This window comes from Tamandua tetradactyla, chromosome 15 (assembly GCF_023851605.1).
Source record: "Tamandua tetradactyla isolate mTamTet1 chromosome 15, mTamTet1.pri, whole genome shotgun sequence".
Lineage (NCBI taxonomy): Eukaryota > Metazoa > Chordata > Mammalia > Pilosa > Myrmecophagidae > Tamandua > Tamandua tetradactyla.
This window is the reverse complement of record NC_135341.1, coordinates 20,406,438-20,430,367: the sequence shown is the minus strand read 5'-3', so window position 1 is coordinate 20,430,367 and position 23,930 is coordinate 20,406,438. Positions and strand designations below refer to the sequence as shown.

Genomic DNA, 23,930 nt, shown 5'->3' with positions numbered 1-23,930 from the left:
ACTTTAACTAGTCCTTAATATTTTGCCTCCAGTTCAAAGTAATGTTCACTGTAATTCCTCTCGATGGAAAAATGTTTTTTGTCAAATTAGGGACAACATGGTATTAAACGTCAGAATTTTTCTTAGTAGAAAGCATTTAGGGACTAGATTCTTTCTAATCTTAGAGCATACTAGACACCTTTTTTTTTTTAATCTCGACACCAACAACTGGTTCTACAAGTAATAGACTTTAAAAGACCCCATAATTTAAAAATTTGAAGCCCATTTCTTTTATACAGCATGATCTCTTCAAACACCTTTAGTATTAACTAATTTTTATCAAAGACAAATATAGAGCCCATCAAGTAGCTCAAAGAGATTTTCTCTCTCTGGAGGGCAATTTTCCTTTCTAATCATCTGTGTCTTATAGGTTTGAGTAGGTCTAGAGAATGTGGAGAAGCATTCTGTATTCCAAGAACAGAATTTTAAGAGATGGAAATACCTTTTCATTTGGCATAGTTCAAATCACTTGTTCAAAAGCCTTCACTGTTTATCTCTCAAAACAATTCAAAGAACGCTGTGTCATGCTTCTTAAAGACACTCATGGTGGATGGGTCAAGTAGTCTCCAAAACTACCATAAAGCACTCACTTTTGAAATGGTGGATTTAATCAGGACTCTTAGCTTCTGCTTGTCTTTCTTGGGCCAACCTGAGCAGAAAATTTGCTCTGAATCTGAACATCATGTCATAATGTTTAATCATCTTAGAGGAGAATCTACATAAGCCGAGGCCTGGAAACAGCTTAAGCTGGCAGCTGTAAGGCCTAGTTTAGCAGGAAGCAATGCCCTTCAGGTGATCAAAAGAAAGATGGATCTCCTTAGATGCCAGGAAATGAGGTTAGCAAGAAAATGAAACAAACTCACAGATGTGTCTAGGTGTGAATAACTCACTGTTCAAATACTGCCTGTAGAAGGGCGATGTCAAACAAGGAGACTGAATCTCCTGCCACCTCATTGGAGCTTGCAGACAAATTCAATCAAATACGTTTTTCTTCTACTAAGTTTTTACTAACACAATCTTTACTGAAACAAAAGGACAGAAAGTTATAGCATCAACTTATAAACTTCTTCCTGCCAACACCCCAACATCACATCCTAACATTGAACTAACTTCAGCTCTCAAGGAGAATTTTCTGTGGATGTTTCTATTCCAAGCTATTTTCTACACAGGAAGAATTAGAACAAGGGTCACAAAACTGAAACGCCTATAGGGCTCAGGAAGGTGACATGAATTAATGAAATGACACTAGCAGAGACTGAGGTGACTTGGAGAGATGAAATCCTTTCTAAAAGGAGTGGCCAGCACTCCACTCTAGCTTATTACATCTTTACAGGAATGATAACCCAGTTTTGCCAGATCTTTAAAACTTCAAGATATAAAAAACTAGATTTTTAATGAACATTCCTATTTTTAAAATACTAATGACTAATTTAAAGTTTTGCAGGATACTTTGCTGCCTAAACAAATCCTACCTGCGTGACCAATTTCACCTGCCAACCTACAACCTCAATATTGGAAGAAAATGAGAAACGGCTAATCAGTGTCATCACCCTTAGGTCATTGGTGAATTTTTGGATCTCTTCATTATAAAGAGCTGTTTCTAACAGCATCATCACACCTAAATATCTTGAGTTCAAATTTCAGGGTTGTTTAAGCGAAATACATTTTAAGTGTCAAAGGAGGGCAATAGTGGACCAAACACTCGAGATTCTGGCAAAGCTGTCTTGCATTTTATGAAAGCCTCCAGCTTAGACTCTACTTCTAAACCACTATGGGGCTGGTGGAAGAGAAATTTCCACCAAGAAATGAAAAGCAGAGGCTGTTTGTATAACACTCAGAAAAATGCAGCAAATCAGAAAGAAACCAAGTTCTTCTAACGGAACCAATAAGATTTATAGCATATGGGTAATGCCAAACTATTTCAGGAAATGCCAGTGTCTTTCTTTGTAAAGTAAGGTCAAACATTGCTTAAACACAGCATATATCACTGGGAAGAGTATGGCAAATGCACACTTCCTCATTCTCCTTTATAAAGAACCCTCATGCTAAGATTCATGACCAAAGTGGAGCTTCCTCCTCTCACTAAATAAGAGGCTTCACTATCTGATGTTCCCAAGTCAAAGTTTCTGAGAAGTTTCCAGACAATCCTCTGTTAGCTGTAACACTGACAACACAGAATGAATTAGCAATGGACCACTCAGGGCTCAGTTTCACTTCTCTTCCTCAGTTCCCTTTGGGACCCCTGACACTTCTCTGACTCAGCAAGGTCAACTCTTCCTTCTGGACTGGAATGAAGAAGGACTGGTAAGAGAAAGTTAAAAGCCAAAACCACAATTGCCCTCCTGCCAAGAATAGTACCTGCTCCGGCTTCAGACCTGGCGGGACCCAGGCATACTCTTCCAAGGCGCAGCCCGAGTCGTCGTCCGAGGTGGAGTTTCTCTGGAAGTCAAACATGAGTTTGCTGACGGTCTTCTCCATCTCCAGGGGCATCACTGTCACCATGTGCTCCTCCTGAGGACACTTGCAGTGCAGGCAGATCTTCCTGCAAGCAGCAAAGGCGGTAGGTGAGAGGGAAGGAAAGAGAAACCATTTTTCCAAGAGGCCTGCCAGTCACCAGCCCTTGGATCCTAAACCATAAACACATTCCTTGGCAACCGGCTTCTGGCAGAACCCTACACAGCATCCAAAGCAGTGCTCCGTAGCACGCCTGTCTTTGCAGAAGGCATGGCACTGCTTATGTAAAAACATCTTGACAGGTCAGAGGCCACCAGGTGAGCTCCCAAGGCTGTTTAAACAGGAACCCCAACTTTAAAAGAATTGCAATGTGTGTGTATTTATATATATATATATTTAATCTTTTTATTATATAATATAACATGTATACAAAGCAAAGATAGAAAAAAAGCAATAGTTTTTAAAGCACTCTTCAACAAGTAGTTACAGGACAGATCCCAGAGTTCGTCATGGGGCAGTGTATTTTTTTTTATTTCACTAGGTAAAATGCTGGATATAGGCCATGACCATGCTCTTTGACTGGAATAGTAATATATATGCTACCTGGCAAAGTACCATAGATTTGATAACTCCTGACAACACAGTTTTTATAAAAGGTTCCTAGGTCTTGGAAAATGGGAATGATTTTAAAAAGAATTACAGGCGAGGCTGTCTTTAAAGAGAGGAGCAAAAATGAATTTTTCTCACTAACTCAACCTGGCCCTAAGGTCTCATGGAAAGACATTTGCACCTCCACTAAAGATCCCAACAGGTTTGAAATTCTAATTAGAAACCTAGATTTTCCCTATGTTGGTATTTTTTTTTTTTGCATGTGAGTTATTTCAAAAGGCTAGCACAGCCAAAGATAAAAATCTCTCCTCCAAATTGAACATTTCTCTTTTAAGATTATCATCCCTTATCCGTGGCTGCAAAAGTGATGAAGCAATAAAAAAGGGTGCTGTCAGCATTCGGAATTTTTGCCACAAACATATATATAATAGCCCAAACACCCCTAAAGAGAAGTATAGGAAGATCAAAGGTGATGGTAGAGTTATACAGAAAAGACAGGATTTAACAAATGAATATGATTGCTCAATCATTAAATTGATATTTCTTTTCATCTCCAGTATCTTAGGGCAGCTAGAAGTAAAAACCTAAAATTATGGAATTGTAACCCATACCAAGCTCTGAAATATGCTCTACAACTAATTGTAGTGACGTGCCTTGAAATTTATTGCTTTTTTGCATATATGCTAATGTTTTACAAAAAACAAAGGCGATTGTGATGATAAAAAGATATTTATGCCTTTTAGCCTCCTATATTCTGGAGCAACTAGAAAGAAAAATCTGAGAGATGGTATGGTAGCCCATGACAAACTCTGGAATCTGTCCTGTAGCTACTTGTTGAGGGGTACTTTGGGAACTACTGCTTTTTTATTTCTTTGCTTTGTATATATATATTATACAGTAAAAAAGTTATAAATATATCTATAATATATAATAAAGAAGAAAAGAACAGAGAAAGAACATTCTAAGAAAATAAGCATTCTACTGTGTATTTTGATCTTTGAGTTGTTTTAGTAGAGCCTTAAAAAGGAGTTGAAAGGGGCAAGCTACGGTGGCTCAGCAGGCAGAGTTCTCACCTGCCATGCCAAAGACCCGGGTTCGACTCCTAGTACCTGCCCATGTGAAAAAAAAAAAATGAATTGAAAGAACCCAGAATCCTAATCCCCACTGTGTCTGAATTATTTTTATAACAGCATTATTAAGATATAATTGATATACCATAAAATTGACCATTTTAAAGTATACAGTTCAGTGGCTTTTAGCACACTCACAAAGTTGTACAGCCAACACCACTATCTAATTTGAGAACATTTCATCAGGCCAAAAAGAAACTGTGCACATTAGCAGTAACTTCCCAAATCCCACACCACCCCAGGCTCTGGCAACCACTAATCTATTTCCTGTCACCACAGATCTGCCTCTTCTGAACATTTCATACAAATGGACTCACGCAATATTTGGCCTTTTGTGATGGCCTTTCACAGAGCATGTTTTGAAGGTTCACCCACATGCAGCATTTGTCAGTACTTCACGCTCGTATGGATATAGCACATTTTGTTAATCCATTCATCAGCTGATGGGCATTTGGATTGTTTCCATTTTTGGCTATTATGTATAATGCTGCTATAAATGCTTGTGCAAAGTTTTTACGCAGACATATGTTTTCATTTCTCTTGGGTATACAGTTAGGAGTGGAATTGCTGGGTTATACAGCAACTCTATGTTTAATATTTTTATGAACTGCCCATCTGTTTTCCAAAACAGCTCTACTGTTTTATATTCCCACCAGCGATGAACGACTGGTCCATTTTCTGGACATCCTTGCCACACACCTGTCATTGTCTTTTTGATTCAAGTTATCCCAATGAGTGTGAAGTGGTATGTCACTGTGGTTTTGATTTACATTTTCCCATTGGCTAATGATGAAGGAGCATCTTTTTACATGTTGATTGTACATCTTCTTTGGACAAATGTCTATTCAAATCCCTAGTCCATTTTAAAATTAGGTTATTGGTCTTTTCATTCTTGAGTTGTAAAACTTCTTTATATATATATATGTATGTATTATATCCTGGATACAAACCACTTATCAGATATCTAACATGCAATAATATTCTCCCATTTTATGCTTAGTCTTTTCATTTTCTTGATGATGCAATTTGAAGCACAAAGTTTTAATTTTAATGAAGTCTAATTTTTTTTTTTCTTTTAAGTCTGATTTATTTTTCTCTTTTGTGCTTTTTGGTGTCTCCGATGCTTTTGGTGTCATATCTAAGAAATCATTACCTAACATAAGGTCATAAAGATTAACTCCTAGGTTTTCATCTAAGTAAGAGTTTTATAGTTTTAGCCTTTACACCTAGGTCTATGGTCTATTTTGAGCTAAAATTTTTATACGGATAAGCAGCTGTCTCAGCACTATTTGTTGAATGGTCTAGGTACCCTTGTCAAAAATCAACTGACCATAAATGCAAGGGTTTTCTTCTTGTCTCTCAATTCCATTTCATTGGTCTATGTCTATCCTCATGCCAACACCACGCCATCCTGATTACGAGAGACTTGTAGTAAGTTTCGAAATTGGAAAATGCGAGTCCTCCAACTTTGTTCTTCTTTTTCAAGGTTATTTTGGCTTTTCTGGGTCCTTTACATTACATACACAAAATGTGAATTTTAGGATCAGCTTGCCAATTTCTGCAAATAGCTAGATGGGATTTTGATAGGGATTGCATTGGATCTGGAGATCAACTTGGGAGTACCGTCCTCTTAACAATACTGAGTCTTCCAATCCATGAACACAGGATGTATTTCCATTCATTTAGGTCTTCTTTAATTTCTTTCAATGGTATTTTAGGTGTTTTAGTACACTGAATCTTGTACTTCTTTTGTTAAACTTATTACTATAAGTATTTATTCTTTTGGATGCTATTGTAAATTGAATTGCTTTCTTAATCTCATTTTCAGGTTTTAGTGTATAGATAAACAATTCTTTTATATTGATCTTGCGTAATACCATCCTGCTGAACTTGTTTTCTAGTTCTAATACTGTGTGTACCTGTGTTGTATCTCTTTGTATTTTCTGCATCTGCAGATAGAGATGGTTTTACTTCTTCTACCCTTTCCAATCTGAATGCCTTTTATTTCTTTGTCATGTCTAACTGCCCTGGCTGGAACCTCCAGTACATATGGAATGGAAGTGGCAGAAATGGACATCCTTGTCTTGTTCCTGATCTTAGAGGCAAAGCACTAAGTCTTTCGCCGTTAAGTTTTATATCGGCCGTGGGCATTTCACAGATACCCTTCACCAGGCTGAAGAAGTTCTCTTCTATCTTAGTTTGTTGAGTATTTTTATCATGAACGGGCACTGGATTTTCTCAAATGTTTTTCTGCATTTACTGAAATGATCAATTGGTTTTTTGCTCATATTTTATTAATGTGTTGTGCTTGAATTTTGAAACAAAATGTACTTGAAGGAAAAAATAAGCTTCATCCAGCCAAATTAGACTTGTCAGATTCTCTCATTTTCTGCTTTTCATCACAGGAAAAACATACATGAACAGAATAAAATGTACACCTCAGATCTGGTTTGTTTCTCCCAACTCAAAGACATTCCACCTAAACTCTGCCTGTTGCTTTTTAAAACAGAGCTTGATGTAACAGAAACCTTTTAATTAATCAGCTACTGTAAGAAGCCAGGGCTGCTGCGAAGCAGTTAGGTCTACCTACTCCCATCCCCTGGATATTTTATTATGCCAGGAATGAGTTAAGGGAAAAAGTTTCAGTATGCTTAAGCAAATTAGTAAGCTTTTCTGTGACTAATGTTTTTTACTAGAAAGTCATACCTTTAAAACAAAATATAGATGAATTTTATCAATTTTGGTCCCTAGAATATCCATCAATGAAACTCATATATTCAACAAGGAGCACAATATTTAATGCTAAATGGCCATATCTAGTGAATGGAACCTCCAGGAAAAGAAGAAAAAAGACAAGAGAACAAACTACAGAATTACAGAATCCAGAATCAAATGCAGAACGAATCTCTGAATCAACAAAGAGTGGAAGCATAAACAACTAAAAAAAAAGAAGGAAAGAAAGGGGGCGTGGCCTAAGGGCCCTATTTATCATTCAAGCAATAATTACTATGGATACCTAATCAAAACAAAGATCCCCGCCCTTATTCCCTTGTGGCGCTTCATACAATAGAGGGGAGAGTCATACAATAAGCAATGAACCTAATAAATCATTCAATCCTCTAGTACCCTAAGGGCATTATGTGCTATGAAAAAAATTAAAGGTGAAGAAAGATAAGAGAGATGGAAATCGAGGGGTGGGAAGAATTCACCAAGAAGCATGCAGAGGACTCAAGTTATACTTTACAGTCCCATATTCACACATCAGTCATCCAGAGAAGGAAATATTAACCCCATTTTCCAGAGAAGAAAACGAAGGAGGTTAAGTGACTTGTTCAAAGCACACCCTACAGATGAAGGGGCGCAGGGATCAAAGTAGGCAACCTGAGTCAAAACAAGTGCCAACAGAAGGCATATCTGATTCCAACCACAGAATACCCTTTCACCCTGAACAACAAAAACATACAAAAAAGTCAAAACCATGGAAGAAAAGAAAGGAAAGAAAACAAATGCAGCAAATTAAAACAATGCGGATCCTATATCTTTTTCCTGCTAGCTGCCTGCCTTCCACTCCTCATTTATAATTAACAGACGCTTCTACGGCGTGGCATTTTTTTCATTTGCAAAGAATGTTCTACCTTTGCATGATTTCTATGAAAGCCTTCAGAAAGACTAATTTAATAACTTCCATTTACAGATGGGGAACCCAAGGCTCAGATGCTTTAACCTCATGTCTTTTCCCCTCTTTGGCAAAATGCACACAGCGACACCCAACAGTTCTCTCTTTCAGCACACTGATTAAAGCCTTTCACCTGAATGAAGCATATTTAGGAATGTGTGGGGAAATATATGATTTGGCTTTTTTTAAAAAAAAAAAACAACAGACATTTATGAAGACAGAACCCGCTAGTAAAGCAGGATTTCATTAAAAAAAAAAAAAAATATATATATATATATATATATATATATATATATATATATATATATATATATAAAATGAGTGCATTGGTTTCATTCTGTCAGAGTTGACATTCAACCTGCACATAATTGGGTTTGTGAATGACAGGTTTCCAAGGAAGAAGCCATGATTCAGACAGCAAGATGCTGCATTCTCCTTCCTTCCCTCCCTCTACCCCACAACAGCCCGTTCAACCCACCACCCAAAAACTGCAGTGATTAATTCACTCACTTCCACATTCCAGGAGCCACAATTGGTTCTTCCATGGGATATAACCGTATCAGCATGTGGAGGACCTCACCTCACTAACTGTGTCAGACGCACTGGTCAACTGTACACTGGTCATTTGCAAAATGACAATTGATAACAGCTAGCTTACCCATAACAATGTGGAAGGATTCATTATAAATAGATGGGGGAGGGGGCACCCCTGAGATGCTGACAGGTTATGTACAACACTGAGCCCAGAACCCTAGTCTCTTGCTCTGTATGAGATGTGATAGGATGAAGGCAAAAAGGGGATTCTGACACGTTTCTGACAAGTTCAAGTCATAAACTACAGAATTATAGATTTGAATGGCATTGCAAGCATCATTAAGTCCTACTTTTTTCTTTCCTCCTCTCTCTCTTTCATCTTCCCCACCCCCACTTTTTTTTTCTTCTTCTCCTTCTTGTTTATACAATTTTATTCAGATATATTCACATACCATATATCAACCAAAGTATAGAATCAATGGCTCGCAGTATTATCATATAGTTGTGTACTCATCATCACAATGAATTTTAGAGCATTTTCATCACTCCAATAAAACAGATAAATAAAAAAGAATACCCAAAAACATCCATACCCTTCCCCTATTCTTTGTTATTTATGTCTCTATTTCCTTACTCATCTGCCCACCTCCACTTTTTAACAAGAACAAATTATTTATTTGTAAAAGAACTTATATGAAGAAACTCAATCTATAGAACAGAACTCAATATATAGAACTGCTCAATCTGATGTGAGAGGGGAACTCCCTAAACCCAGCTTTTCTCGTGCTCAATCTCCTTCCCAAGATCTAGCCATTTTCACAGCCTACAGGGTTCCAAAGAACCAAGTTAAAAAACGACTCTACTTTCTTCACTCCTCAAGGTCCATTCTAGTGCTTATTAAAATATACAGTAGGTCTCTGACAATTAAATAGACGAAGGAAAGAAGGAGAAAAAATAACAGGCTCTTGATGGGTTTTAAGAGAAACCATTCCAAATCACAAAAGTCTCTCTGCATATAAATAATGATTCAGCCATGGGAAGGCACAGATCTGGGTAACCAAAACAGTACATGGAGCTGCCCGGGGAGGAGGGGCCACTCCAGTGACCGTGATTTTTCAGGGCCCAAGGACCTGCATTTGCACAAGGATGCAGCGGGGGCTCAGCCCACACCTGAAGGGCACTCTTCTGTAGAAGCAAGCCCGTTGATCAGAAACCGGGTATTAGCAGGTCTCAGCAGCTCTGGGCAAAGTGTGTTTTCCAAACTGTTTTAGGAGATCTGTGTCAATCCCTTCCAACTGCCTGGTGTCGGGCTCTTTTGTCACTAAGCCCACATGTCATGCAGGTGGGTACAGGCTCAGGCACACCTGTGATGAAGTGCTGGTGACACGGGACCACATCAGCCACAAGAACTGCACCTCTCATTGCCAGCCCTGCCGCCTGTCCTTCTCCTGCCTTCCACCTCCCCTATGATAAGAGCAACTCTGTCCCACGGTCATGGCTAGATCAGGTTTAGGCCACTTTTTAAATTTTAAATTTATATTTCTAGTGTTAATCAGTGGGACACATAGGTTTATATAACCCGCTTCAATCATGTTCACCATCACTATAGTAATATTACTTATAGACCCACTAGAGAACTGTCTTCACTTCTGCCGAATGATTCCCTTAACATTTGCATTCAACCTCATTAGCTAACAATTCACCCATCTCTAGCTTCTATGTATCTCTAAGTCCCCTATATTCTGTATTATATGCCTCCGATTTTGCATTTACCATGGTCATAAAAGCAGAGTCACACAGTTTCTACCATTTTGCATCTGGCTTATTTCACTCAGCATTATGTCCTGAAGGCTCATCCATTTTGTCATGTGCTTCAGGACGTCATTTTGTCTTAATGCTGCATAATATTCCATCACATGTATATACCACATTTTGTTAAACCACTTTTCTGTCGATGGGCCTTAGGAGTGTTTCCATCTTTTGGCGATTGCGCTGCTATGAACATCAGTGTGCAAATGTCTGTTTGTGTCACTGCTTTCAGTCCTTCTGGGTGTACACCAAGTAGGCCACTTTTATGCACAGGGCTCAGGAGCAGTCTGCTTAAAGAGGGGCTCAGCCCCAACACAAACCATGAGATGTGCTGAAAAATGCACAATGCAGGGCTCAACAATGGCCATGTCCCAGGCAGCTGAGATCAGGTGGGAGAAATACAATTTTGTTAAACACAAAGGGCTAAAGTTAGCTAAAAGCTTCCATAACTTTTTGTTAAACAGCAGATGTATTCCAGGTATTTAAAGTCCTCCATGGCTCTAAATCACTAAAAGCAAAAGAATAACTTTCTTTTTCTCTCTTTTCCTCCTTATTATAATTTAAAATTATTGCTTCTTTACCCCCCTCCCAAAAAGCGACACTCCATATAGAAAAAAATCAGGAATTACAGATAAGCAAGAAGAAGAAGATAATTAAAAAACACTCAGTATCCCCAAGATAACCACTGTTAAACAGAAACAGCTGCTGGTTCTCTTTTCACTCAGTGTTAAGAAACTGGAGACCAGTTTTCATGCTGTGTGTTCTCCAACACTGAGTGCCAGGGGACCCGACTCTGGCCTGGAATGACAAGACATGAGCCTCAGCCACCCACACGTGCACACCCAGCTCTCTCAGCAAACAGATGCACATTATTCAACCCAGATAAGCAGGTTTGTTCTGATCTGTGTCCAGTAATAGGATCAGAGAATCTATTTATGTAGAATGGTAGAGTCCCCCAACGTGGGAACTGCATATATATGTTTGTGTGTTCCAGAGTTAAAGTTAGGTCCCGCAGACAAAAAAAAATCTGAAAATCAGATTTCAACAGTTATCAACTTTTGATTTTCTGGAAAAGTGGGGAGAGATGGGGCATGGATAATTAAAAACCACTAAGATTTGGCTCTGAACTGCATCCTTGAACATCAGTTACAGACTCTCCAATGCAGCGTTAATTTACATCACTTCAAGCCACCTAATGGGTCTGCCCCAGGAAGGACTGACTCAGGAGGGGCTGGGCAGGTGCATGACTTCCTCAGTCTGCTCTGTTGCTCAACATCCCCAAGTTTCCACTGAGGGCATCAACTTTTCCCAATCATGCAAGGCACCAGCCTAAAATGAGCCAAATATTCTTTCTAAGCTTACTGATCTTTGGTGTCATCTTTCTAGTATTTTAGGAGGGAATAAAGGGTTTTGGGGGAAGAAAGTTTTTACTGGGCTATAGGCTAATCAGAAGAAGAGTGAGTAAAGAGACAGTGGGTGTTGTACTTAACTGAGCCAATAAAGGACTGGGAGTGGGATCTGCTTGGCCTCCATTATTGCCGAGATAATCCTGCCTTGATTAAGTCAGAGGTGTCGACTGAGCTAGCACAAAGAACACAAGCTGTCCCCCTCAAAAACTACACAGGTTACATAGCCCCCCACACAGGGTTTCAGCAACAGCTTTCAATATCCCTCACAAAATGTGCAATCAGAACATCATAAAGGAAGGAAGGTAAGAGGTATATTTGTGGAGGCTGGACTGAAAGGAAATGAATATGTTCCAAGAAACTGAAGTCTGCCCCAAAGGATCAAGGGTTCTGTACAACAAGCCTGGCCTCTAGGCCCGACTCCTGCCTCTCCTCTCCAATATTCGCTTTGGTGCTAGAAGATAGCAGGTAAGGAGTGAACATAGTGGCCATAATTCTTGTAGTAATATAATTTCCTACATGTATGGAGAACTTAAAATATTCCTATTATCTTTACATATTTTACCTCATTTATTCACTCTCAATAGTCCTGGAAAGTTGGAATTTTTATCCATTTCAAGATTCAGAAATCTGGGTTAAAAATTTTTGAATGACTTGACTGTTAGAATCTGTATCATCTGACTCCAAGCCTCGTCATCCTTCCACTGTGTTGGGTTAAGTAGAGTGACCAACTTTTCCTTCCTTCCTTCCATCCTTCCTTCCAACCAACCAGCCAACCAATCAAACTAACCAGCCAACCAACCAACCACTGACCAACTAGGCAACTAACCAACCAAACAACCAGCCCACATTGGCTCAGCATCTACTGAGTGCTAGGTACTATACTAAGAGGCTGGGCATACACTGTGATAAGACAGACAACATTCCTACCCTCATGGAGCTTAGAGTCAAGTAAGGAAGACAGGCAATACCTAGTGAACAAATTGGATAAACGCATTCATAGAGTGTGATCAATGTTATGATGGAAATAAACAGGGAAGTAGGGACGAGAGGGACTGAGGATGGGTCAGGACAAGACTATCAACTGAAATGATATCTGAGCTACGAACAGAAGATTGAGTTATAAGAAGAGGGAGCTATAAGAAAAGCCAGGGTGAACGTTTCCAAGCAGAGAAAAAAGCAAGCACAGAGGCCCTGAGATGGGGAAGAGTGTGGCATGAGTCACTGCCAGGAGGAGGTGTCGTGGCTCCTCCCTACCCTCTCACCATCTGCAGTGCTGACAGTGGCCAAACTGGCTGAGCCACCACTTTATCCAAAACCACTGCACGGATGTGAAATCCAGAGGGCCATGCCAATGCCATCTTAGTGGGTGTAGGAAAGATCTTCCATGCATCCTAATTCATTTCTCTTTGGAATTCCTATATCCCTCTGCCTTGACATTCAGATGTCAATGTATCATGTTATGTGCAGCCTTACTGGATGTCTCACACCCTCCCCCCAGCCACAGCATTTTGTTTTCCCCCTTTGCTGGCAAACAGTCAGTCTGAATGAGGGACCCAGGCAGGAACCTCGACGCTTGCCATATCTGGAAGTGAGATTTCTATTTGTGAGCAAGGGAGAAGGGATTCCTAATAAACACAGAAGCTAAAGGGCGGAGATGGTGATGGGCCAGCTGGGTTTGAGGCTGGTGTGCGCTGTGTGCCAAAAGCCCTGTTGCCTGGCCTGGGCTCCAGCGGCTCTGGCCATGTGCATGAAGGGCTGCCGCTCATTCTCAGGGGTTGCTGAAATTGGTCTAGGGTAATTTTCAATGGCAGCTGTTTCTTCTTCATATGCCAATTTGTATTTAGATGAAGAAATATACCCAGTATCTTACCTTAGATTAATTTATCTTCTGAATTTTGAGCAGTAAAACATAGTCCCTTTTCAAAATAAGCCTCCTACATGACTGTCCTCAGAAATACTTATTTTGAAGGTCTCTTATCATACTTTGAATTATGGGTCTGATGATCCATCTGCTAAGTAAATGTAGGGCAATATCTTAGTTTGGGTTTCTTAGGTTAGTGACTCTAGGAAGGTATCTGAGTATAAAGACATTTAAGAGGTGATTCCCAAGTTGCCTGGAGAGGGAAATGGATAAGGAAGGGAACTGGGGAAGGATCAGTTGCCAACAGAGGATACAGGTTGCAGCTTTGGGTACTGGGGTGCAGTCCTGTTGAGGACCTTTGTGAGATACAGAGAACACTCCTCAGAGTGGCCCTACTTAAGGGTCAAGGAAGCAGGCGTATTTATCCATCAATTCCCAATGGTCATCCTTGAGGACTATTCCTGGGCCCTTCGGCCTACTCCACAGGCAAGACAAGCAGGTTCAAGGAAAAAGTTGCAGTTCCTACTGCAGCAGGAACCATGGATCACAATAAACTGGAATGATGAGTGCCAAGGAGATATAGGTGGCACGTTAAAAATGTTTCACTGCAGGTAGCATCATCTATTAAACAATACACCTACTGTCTACCAGGTATTGGGCAGGTGCTGGGAAGGTTTAAAACAAAGCAGTAAGGGACTCTGAGTGGGCCACAAAGATAGCACCATGAAGAGCTGGTCCAAAGCCTCAAAGTGGAAAGAACAGTGAGAGACTCTGTTTTTAGTTCAATTATTAACTGAAAACTACTACTATGTACCAGGCACACAGCTCCAGGGGAGTCCTGGGTCAGGGCGAATCTCCCTGAGAAAGCTGGACTTGAAGGTTGCTAAGTAGGAGGTTTCTGAGCAGAAAGAGAAGGAAGGAGCATTCCTAAAAGGGAAACAAAGGCATGGAGATAGGAGAGAAGACAGCGTCATCAAGACCCAGGAAGGAGTCTAACATGGTGACTGGAGACCTGTACATGTGAGCCACAGGAAGGCATTGTTACTTTATTGTAGTACATTTGGAAACCAATAAGAAATGTGCCTACCAACCAACCACAGAGAGTTCACACAGCATTGTAATGAGTAGACAGAGTTGTCAATGGAGAAGAACTTGGCCAATGATGGTATCCCCATGGCAACACTGGTTCCTACATCACTGCATCCCTACAGAGAGGCATGTGTTTCTAAAGAAGCTCTAGTTTCCTTAGCTCCTTGCCAGACCTACAGCTCTGCTAAGAATAAACCAAAGCAAGAAGAATGGGTTACTCCACCTGGGTAAATTCTTCCACTTCATTTCGTCCACATGCTAACTACAATGTCATGACATTTAAGATTTTGTTTCATTGGATATTTAGCTGAGCAAGGTTGAAGAGCCCTTCCTTTCCTCATGAGTCCTTCAGGAAAAGACTGTGAACAATTCTAACCCTCCTTACCTCCACACTTCAAGACAAGGAAAGGGAAGATTTCATAAAATATATCTGCTAGCCTTTCTCTTCTTTGCCATCTGCTGAAGTACTTCTTTAGTCTCTACTTCCTTTGTGGAAGAGGCTGGCTAAATTTATGCAGACAAGATCTATGGCATTAAATATTCTTCATATACTTAAAAGGCAGTGTTGTGCAGTGGGCTAAGATCTTAGATTCTGGATCACAATGACTTGGGTTGAAATCCTAAAGCTGCCACTTCACAGGGTTGTTGTTAGGATTAAATAACTTAATATATAAAACATCCTTAGTTTAATGAAGCACGTATGTGCCACTGTGCTAAGCCCTATGCTATGACATAGGGGTACAAAGTCAAACAAACAAATAGAGTCATGTTCTCAAGATGTTATAATCTAGTCCCTACTAATGTATTACAGTTAGGATGAAAACAGATCAATGGAAACAAATGGGCAGGGAATAATTCATTTCTGAAAGACTTTATTAAACACCTTGTACACACTTAAAGGTGTGATGAGAAGAGCAAGATAATTTGCTTATTATTTTTACCAAAAGATTACTTATTCTTTAGTATGCTTTTAAATTTCAATAAATTTTAATAAAGCAAACAGAGTAGACAGTAAATTAACTACCTCTTGGACGAATCAATTGCTGTAGAGCTTACAGAGCATATTCAATTCAGGTAACTCTTTTAATTGCCAAAATTTCCTGCAAGGTTAGTCAGAAGGCAGAGTTTTCACTGTCACTGTATAGGTCAAGAAAGTGACCCTTAGAGAAGTTGGTAATACATTTTGGAGATGTGTCTGAAAAGCCCAATCTGCTTCCTTCTCCCCACCCCTCATCCCTGGGCCAGGGAAAATAAATGAGTGTGGGTCACTTCTTGGAGTATGATTTTTCCCCAACTGCTATATGCAACATATTTTGAGGGTGTGCCAGGCTCTGTGCTAGGTTCTTTCCATGTATTGCATATTAAATACTCACTGTGAAATGGGAATTCTTATTATTTTCCTCACTCTACAGATGGGAAAACCAAGGCTCTAAGAGTATATGTAACTTCTCCCCAGGGTCCCACAGCAGGGAGATAATAAAATGGAAAGACAAACCCAGGTCTACCGGACTCTTCATTAGGCACCTGAATGCCTTTTTGAGGACTCCTAACCCATGTAAAACAAGATGTGCTTTTCTCTCTGTTCTCAGAGAGGGCCCCAAATCATTGGCAAGTCATAGGAAATTCTTAAGTGGCTGGTTATTAATAACATTTTCAGTTTATATTAGACTGCCTTTCATCCAGGGGAACTCGGCCAGCTACGTACACAGAGAACCACTGAAATCCAGCCATCTCTGGAGTGGACGTGGGCCAGCTGGCAGTGGCATCCCTCAAGGGCTTGGCTTGGGGGATTCTGGCAATGGTCACACCCTTCAAAAGTTGACAAGGGCCCTTTAATATCTGGGCTGAAGGGCTCGAGGCAAAAACTTTCCAGAAATTCATGTTCCTCCGTGAACGAGGCCAAAGGCTCAGGACGACCCTAGCGGACTTGGGAAGCAAGAACATCAAGAAACTGGATGTCTACTAAATACCAGTGCTGGAAGTAAAGCCCTTCAATTCAGATCGAGTTAGACACATCAGGGAAAGACATTGCTTTCAGAAGAGAACTGGCTTTAGTTGGGTCCAAGGGAAACAAAACAAAACAAAACAAAATTTTCAGGGTTTCCCACAGGGGGAAAAGGCAAAAAAAGGCAAGATGCTGACTTCTCTCTTTCAAACTTGGTCTATGGAATGGTTCCTGTGGTTTTGTTCTGAGCCACAACTAGTTTCCTCATTCTGCAGCAGTGAAAACGAGGAGGGAAGTAAATAGAAAGAAAAATAACATTCTCTGGTTTCATGTTTTATTGGAAAGAAGCCCTTGACGAATTGAATTCACATGGTCTAGAGGAGTAAGTTTTTGAAAATATTTAAAAATGTGTTATGTTCAGAATGGACAAGATGAGGATTGGAGGATGTATCCATCACCAATTAGCTGTTTGGCATAGTTGACACATTGAACGACGCATCCCACTATGGACTTCCTTGGCACATGAAATGAATCTTCATCATATATTCATTGCGTCTTCTCACCACCTCTGTCTTTACTATCTTAGTCCAATTCAACATTACCTCCTGCCTGGACTAGTTCAATAGCTTCCTTCTTAATGTCCTGCTTCTACTCCTGGCTTTCCAGAATTTACTTTCCATCTCACGCTTATTTTAAAACAATGAAGATAACACGCTCAACTCTCCTTAAAATCCTCCACTGGCTTTCCAGAATCTACTTTCCACCTCATGCTTATTTTAAAACAATGAAGATAACACACTCAACTCTCCTTAAAATCGTCCACTGGCTTTCCACGCAATTAGAAGTTAGGAACTCCTTATCCATGGCCTACAAGAGTCTACAGAATCTGGCCTCTTCTCCTCTCTACCACTTCATTTTTTAAAACTCTCCTCCTTGTCTACCATGCTTCAGCCACACCAGTCTTTTATTTGTCTGCTGAACTTGCCAAAGCCATCCCTCTCTTAGTGTCTTTGCAGAAGAGTTTCCTTTAGCTGGAACATCCTTTGCCCAGCATTTCTTGGGCTAGCCTAGTTTGCATTATTCATGTCATTACTCAGAGGGCACCTCTGCCAAGGAGCCTATAAAATTAGCCTGCCTCCCTTTCTCATTCATTCTCCATAGTATTATCCTTCAAAAAAATTTTTTTCTTAACATTTGCCACTACCAAAAATTATCTTACCTGTTCTATTACATGCTTGCCCTACTATAGTGTAAGTTTCATAAGATCAAGGACCTTATCTTTTATCTAGAACACATAATATAAACAGTCAAGAAGTAGCTATTGAAAATTTTGAATCCTTAATGCCTAGCTCAAAACCTAGCTGGGCAGTTCTCAACCAGTGGGCTGCAAACCATTCAGTGGCATGCAATCAAGGTATAATCAATTGCAAATTTTATTTTTCTGGAACAAATGAAAAAAGAATATTGTTACAGGGATGCAGAAAATGTAGAGTATGATTCAATTACATGATGAGTAGTGTATCAAGACCACACCATAGAAAGACTGCCTTCGTCCTGGGTTAAATGAAAGTCTGAAAAAGTATAAGTCTGGGGCAGAGGTAAACGTATTGTTGCTGAGAGTAACCAAGAATCATACCGTCACAGACTTGTCATTTAAAACTAAGTGTATTGCAAAATGCGCAATATTTGTGTCCAGAAAGACTGAAAACCATGGGCCTAACCCAAAGCAAGTGTTCCAAAAATTGTTAAATGAACAATAGAAAGGAGCTGTTTTTATTTCTGAGATGCAGAAGAAAGAAGAACTCATGTGGCCTTGGCATCTAAGACCCTAGCCTTAACTTACTCATCTATAAAATGGAAGTAGACCAGAGAGTCCCCTCTTTCCAGCTCCAAAAGGCTTACTACTAGATCCTGGGAAGTCAAGGAGAAGAGTGTCATATTGCCACAGGGCAGAAGTGTATTTTTACAGCCCCACATTAACCTAGGGAGGCTTCTCTGCACAAGCTTACAAACAACCTGCCATCCAACCTAGCAGTTCTTAATATCTCGGGTGACTTGGATGCCTTTATGAATCTGATGAAAGCTGGGATCCTCTCCTAGAAAAATGAACAAGTACACATTCAAAGAAAAGTTCACATCTAATTTGTGAAAGTTCGTCAATCCTCTCTGGTCCTTTGGTACTCATGAAACCCAAGTTGAAAACATCTGGTTTACATAACTGGTTAAGTATAAAAGATCTACCCCGATACTTTTAACTCCCCACAGGGGAGTTTTGCCTAAGACAAAGCCTTATAATCTTGCAGATGCTCAATATATATTCTTCACTCTCTGCAATCCTCTTTTAAAGTTTATATTACAGTATATTATATTTATAGAAATATTATTATTTCTATAAAAAGAGCATATTATAGTTACCACTTAGGATGGTGAATCTTAGTAATTCAGAGGTATAGGATTTTAAGCAGTTTTTAAGCATTGCAAGGGCAAACCAGATTGGGGTTTAGGCATCCGAACTGACAAAGTAAAAGGAAGGCAGGTTCAAGCTTGTCTGATCAATCAAGCCTGGTGATTATGGTTATGGCACTTTCCACCTATTTACCTTTCAAAAGCCATTCTAGCAAGCACCCAAGCTCCTGGTGCTGAGAGAGGAACACACGAATTGTTCACTTTGCATTTTCACCTGGCTTCCTAACCAGACAGGAGTGGCTCGACCTGCACAACAAGCATCAGGAGTTCATGGTTCCCATCCGTGGCAAGTTTCTAGTCGTGACAGGCTTTCCAGGTGACTTCTGAGACGATGAGCTCAAATGCAAGCATCAGACCAAGGCAGTGATTTAAATGAAGGCCTGCATCTTGATAGATGAGCTGTCAGGGTGAGGATTTTAGCTGAGGGTTATGCAGTTGTTGAGCCAGAAGTAGCTACTCCACAGGCACCGACCACCTAACCAATGGATGCTCTGCCCGGAGCACATCTACGGAAAACAGTTCATTGGAAAAAACAGATGGTAAAGTAGGTATTCCTAAGGGACTATCATAGCAGGCAAGCTGGATAAGACACTCCGTCACTGGCAATGAAAGGTCACACGGGCCTTAAGAAAGATCACATATTTATCAGAACAACAGAATGTGCTTCCCAGAGAAAGAAAAAAATTTACCAAAAGTTCAACCAACTAAAACTTTTAATGAGCCTGCAGGCCATCTACTTTCTGAAGGAATTAAAAATGGACAAAGTATAGTAATTGGAAAACAGAATTTCTTTACAGCTTACCTAAGCAATTTGTAGGTATTCAAGACCTATTTACTATAGTGAAAGGAAAGGGAATCAACTTCCAGGAAGTGTCCAAGGGTAGAGGTTAAATCTCCCGGGTCAACAACAATGGACTGATGCAGGCTGCCTGGAGTGCTGTGTTGAAAAGGATTCTGAGGCTGAGTCTCAACTTGACAAAGAGTGTGCTGGTCACTGAGGAAATCTGCACCCAAGAGGAGAGGCTGGAGAGGGTGATGCAGGAACCAGACATTTGCCAGACTAATTCCATGTTTAGGGCATTTCTAAGTATAGAGTCCAATGGGAGCACATTTGACTGAAGAATAATTTACCCACTGAGGAGGACTTCCTCTCTCATTCAGAGAAGAGCATCTGGGGGAATAATAAGGAGTGAAAGATGAAAGCAGCAAACATCCTGCTATCCTGCCAGATTGCAGCTTGGTATCCACTGAGGTGACAGATGTCAAACTCGGGTGACCCTCAAAACCAATCTCTTCTGATTCCCATACTTGTAAGACAGGTACTCTGGGAATCCCTGTTCAGGATAATTTACATGGTGTCCCATGCTGAATCACAAGAGACACTCAGCTGGGCTAGCCTTGCTTTTCATACTAAAGCAGTAAAGTGGTCTGATGCGTTAAATTCAATCTTGCAAAATAAGATAAAAAACCAACTGGGATTTCATTCTAGATAAACCGGAATTCTGTTAACACTTTTTTTCCTAGTTGAACTATTCAAGACAACAGAGCAAACATTTCACAAAACTTTTGACTTCAATAATTTATATTACTTGGAGACACATTTTTCCTTTAAAAACAAAACATCTGGGTGCACGGGTAGTTCATTAGTTAGAATGCCTGCCTTTCATGCGGGAGACCCATGTTCGATTTCTGGACCATGCGCCCCCCAAAAAACACACAAAAATCAAAAACATCTCATCTGTAAAACATAAATCTCAGTGTTTTTTAAAAATAATATTTATAAGTGCACATGTCATATAAATGAATACATTTATTTATTTATATGGTATACTTGTATAACACCTGAACACATACACAAACACACAGAAATAAGTTTTAAGAGCATTCATATCTATTATCTCTATAAATTGTACTCTACAAGATACCAGAATCAGAAGATGTGAACGCAAATCTCAGGTTGACCACTTAGTAACTGTGTAACCTTGGGCAAGTTATTTAACCTCTCTATGCTTAACATCTTTATCTCCAGAATGCAGATCATTAAAGTAATTTAAGTCCCTACATCATAAGGTTATTGTGAGGATTAAATAAGATAATGAGCACAGTTCCTGGCATTAAGTGGTCATTAAATGGTAGTTATTCTTTTTATTACTCCACAGATGGAGAAACTGAGTCACAGAGAGGCTAAGGGATTTCTTTACTCAAATAAGGAATGACATATTTGGGACTAGAAGATGGACCTTCTGAATTTAGTCAAATTATCTTTCCTTTGGAGTCCTCTTTGCCTATTACAAACGTGGCTTAGAAACAGCAGCATCGGAACTACCAGGGAGCTTGTTAGAAATGCAGCAGCTGAATTTCAGCACCACCCCCAGGTGTATGCACATTAAATTTGAGATGCTTTGGTTTATGACACTCTGCAGGATGCTTACATATATAACACAGACCCTGGAGAGCTTCTGAGAGTGAGTGAGCAAGCAGACTCACTGACGGATGCGTCAACCTCTCTCTTCACTAGTGTGAGACAGCCAAAGGTCAGATGTTCTTCCAGGAAACTGCGAGTCATTCTCTGGAGGCCAACCGTTTCTCATATTCCAGCACATATTCACAACACAGGGAGGTCAGGTCCTGATGTTAAACTTGACCTTTTAGTTCCCTGGCCAAGAGCAGCCAACAGTGCAAATCACACCCTTTTCAATGATAAGGTCAAACTCATTTCTAAAAGTTCACACCCATCAAGGAAAGTGCTGAAAAGAGAACTTACAGAGCATTTGATTCACAACCCTCATTTTAGAGATGAAGGGACTGAGACTGAGAAAGGAGAAACACCCTGCTTTAGACATACAAAGCTCACACGCATGCAACTGGGAATCAAGAGTTTGGCCCCTCTCTCCAATTGGTTTGCCATAGCTACAAATAAAACCCAGCAAAATTTCCCACACTCCTTCTATGCTAAAGGCTTCTTCCATTGGCCTGGAGTCTTTATTCATTATCTCAATGTGTTTTACTGACTTTCAAACCAAACTCAAACTTCCATTCTAAATGCAATATTCAGAAATCTTGGAATGGTAGACATAATTTATGCTTTGGACTATGATTTTCCTGGATTTGAAGTCCAGTTTTACCCTTTACTCTCAGTGCAGTCTTCAGCAAGTGACTTACCCTCTAAGAGTCCTGGTTTCTCAATCACTAAATAGGGATGACAATATCTGACTGCATGATTGCTGCAAGAATAAGCCAAGGTATGTAAGGTATCTTTCATGTGACCTGCAGCAGGCGCTGTGCTCAATATATGATAGTTATTATTGTTTCTACACATACATGCAAATACCAACATAGGCCATATGCACACATAGACTCCCAAAATGTACACTCACATACAAACTCACAGTTACTCTGACATCATATCTGACTTTGTGATGGTAGAAAGTATAGCTATTTCTCGGTTGAATTCTGGAACGTTCATGAACAAGCATCTCTGAGGACTCTTGACTTACAAATGGATGCCAAAAGAAAAAGAGCTGGAAAAATGGCAATAGGCCCAGTTGAAATGAAATGCTAAGAATTTCTGTCCCAATTACTCTTAACCCTGGATGGGGCTGGATAATATTCATAACGTTTTATTTTAAAGAGCCAAGAATGGAGGGAAGAGCTGACTAAGGGATGAAAGGGGGCGACTCCAGCAAGCCACCTCTCATCTGAGACATGCAGGATGCTGGACTGTCAAGGGTACCAACCCAACCTCCGTTTCTGCTCCACGCCCCAAGACGTAAAGGCACCTGTCATCTTGGCAGTGCCCAGGAAGGTTTACATGCAGCAGCTCAAATGTTCAGACCAGGAAGAAAGGGGATAACAGAAACTGCCCTCATTCCTTCTTCCTTCAGGCTCACTCTGCTGCTCTAAGAGAGTATGGCCCAAGCAACACTTTTTCAAAGGAGACCACACTTGAATTCTTTGATGCTCCCACATCCAACCTCTGAGGTTTCTGCAATAGTACCTCTGGAATGGTGTATCTCATCTTCCACTTCAGCTCTCATATTTGAGCGTTGGGTTCAGCCAACTTAATTTTTACAGACTACATAGCCAAACATGTCGAAAGGTTATCCTCTTTAACCACCAGGGAAAGTCAGGCTCATCTTGTACTTGAAAATGTCCTCCTTTTAATTATCACACTTCTTTAAAATGGTTCACAGTGCTGTGGTGGAAAATATGCCCTGTGTTAAGCCATGAGGAGGGTTTTAGGATTTAAAATGGCTGCACTATGGGATCTGTAGGGCAGATGGGCAAAGGTGTTTTTAGACAACGGAGAACAGAGGCTCTGGTCTTATGAATTGTGGCTTTACTTAAAGGGAACTTCCAGTTTTGCACTTCCATGGTAGATTGGAGAGTTCTCCGATATTCTCTGAGCTGCTTATCCTTTCTGTCCTCTCTGACTTTCCTCGTCTTAACTCCTGCACGCACACACATACACAACAGTCTGGCTTCTTGCTCCCTCTGCCTTGTCCCCAGGGAAATAATGGAGCAAGCAAGCCTCCAGTTTTCACTCTCCAAACAAAGAACTGCTCAAAACAGTCAGCAAAAAGAAAAACAGATTTTGCTAATGCCAAGCTCCCAGAGGTCTTGATTTGTACGAGTTCATGTTCGCTAGCAGTTACTTAATTACGAGCACCACGGTCACGAAAGGAATGAAAAGAGCAAGAACAGTTTCAGCAGGTCTTCAAGCACAAAATAAAACTCCCCACCCAAATGCCACCCAGAAGACAATGGAGAAGGGAAAAGGCTATTACTTGGGGGCTCCTGAATAAATAGGTTTCTGCTCTAACCTACGGCAGATAGTACGGAGGGGAGGGGGCAGTTGAGAAGCCTTCTCAAACTCAGAGTATGTGGAATCAATGCATAGTTGAAGAAG

The 23,930-nt window shown here is 40.3% G+C and overlaps 1 protein-coding gene across 5 annotated transcripts in view; it reads right to left on the bottom strand.

Annotated features, from left to right (window-relative positions):
• The window catches only part of PRICKLE2 (prickle planar cell polarity protein 2), a 338,707-nt gene that overhangs the window by 83,470 nt on the left and 231,307 nt on the right, over nucleotides 1–23,930 (bottom strand). For all 5 annotated transcript variants that reach the window (XM_077128780.1, XM_077128779.1, XM_077128781.1 and 2 more), the window contains one exon: nucleotides 2,398–2,581. In XM_077128780.1, the coding sequence (XP_076984895.1) occupies nucleotides 2,398–2,581 (184 nt within the window). The remainder of the gene's footprint in view (nucleotides 1–2,397; nucleotides 2,582–23,930) is intronic.